General features: G+C 36.3%; 1 protein-coding gene across 1 annotated transcript in view; it reads left to right on the top strand.

Moving 5' to 3' along the window:
- The window catches only part of LOC103598497 (dymeclin-like), a 215,632-nt gene that overhangs the window by 13,418 nt on the left and 201,118 nt on the right, over nt 1–1,096 (top strand). The window contains exon 2 of the mRNA XM_008582492.1: nt 456–598. Within this exon, the coding sequence (XP_008580714.1) occupies nt 456–598 (143 nt within the window). The remainder of the gene's footprint in view (nt 1–455; nt 599–1,096) is intronic.

The raw sequence follows: 1,096 nt of genomic DNA, 5'->3' as shown, positions 1-1,096 counted from the left end.
TGGGCTTTGCAGATGGAAGGTTTGCATTTAAACCCTTCTTTGACAGTGACACTCAGAATGATCTTGGTTTGAAGTAGTAGCTGGTATTGTGGGACTGTGTGCTCCTTAGCTAAAGGAAGACTGTGAACTTCGTTCCTCACAGTGTGCCAAATTTTTATTTCACAGTGTGAAATATACAGATTATAAATAAGGTAGCTGAAGCTTAAGAATGTAAGTGATTTGGCCTATGTCTTAATGGAGTGGTAAGAGGCAAAGCCAGAATTAAGCCTCAAAATGGATCTCAAAGCCCATGGTCTTTACTATTATGTGACAGTCCTAGATTTCTTTGAATTGTGCTTATTAATAACCCTTTTATACTAATAGATAGTGTTAATGGTAGAATTATTTCCGTATCATTATGCAGAATTAGGTGACTCCCATAAATGTGAGTTTGATGTTTTTTTCTTTTTGTGCAGTCTTTCATACACCAGCAAACTTGTGAAAACCTTATTGTATAATTTCATCAGACAAGAAAAGCCACCTCCTCCGGGAGCCAGTGTTTTCCCTCAGCAGTCGGATGGGGGAGGACTGCTTTATGGACTTGCATCAGGAGTAGCAAGTAAGTCTTATCAGACTCTTTCAATTCTTTGGTGGACATAAATTTTGTCTAATCAGGCGTAAGAAATTCTGTTCACTTGGCTACTGCCAATAGCAGTTGTATTGGAGTTGTACAGCTGGCTAAATACCGAAAGTAATTTAAGATATTAATTTTTCCATTCTGTGCAGTGGTTATGTTAAATATATGCAAATAATGAATAGATTACTGCAAAATACCATTTTTCAAGACGAATGTTTACACATAAATATGCATATTGCTTGAGTTCTGTCTACACAGTAAAAATAAAATTAAGCCTTTGGAAACTTTTTACTGCTTCTGCTTGTGTTACAAGAGGAGATCTTTCTGTGTTGGGGGCTTTGTTGGTTAGGATTTTATATGACTAATTAGGCATAGTTTCCTAATATACTCAGTGCTTTGTCTGATTGACAAATTAGCACATTTGAAGAGTTTTATAGTAAACTGTGAAGTGGCACAAACTTGAGTTTTGTCAGATTGGGA

Source organism: Galeopterus variegatus, unplaced genomic scaffold (genome assembly GCF_000696425.1).
Source record: "Galeopterus variegatus unplaced genomic scaffold, G_variegatus-3.0.2 Scaffold2641, whole genome shotgun sequence".
Classification (NCBI taxonomy): Eukaryota; Metazoa; Chordata; class Mammalia; order Dermoptera; family Cynocephalidae; genus Galeopterus; species Galeopterus variegatus.
Note: the sequence above shows the minus strand (reverse complement) of the source record. Positions and strands in the feature narration are given on the sequence as shown.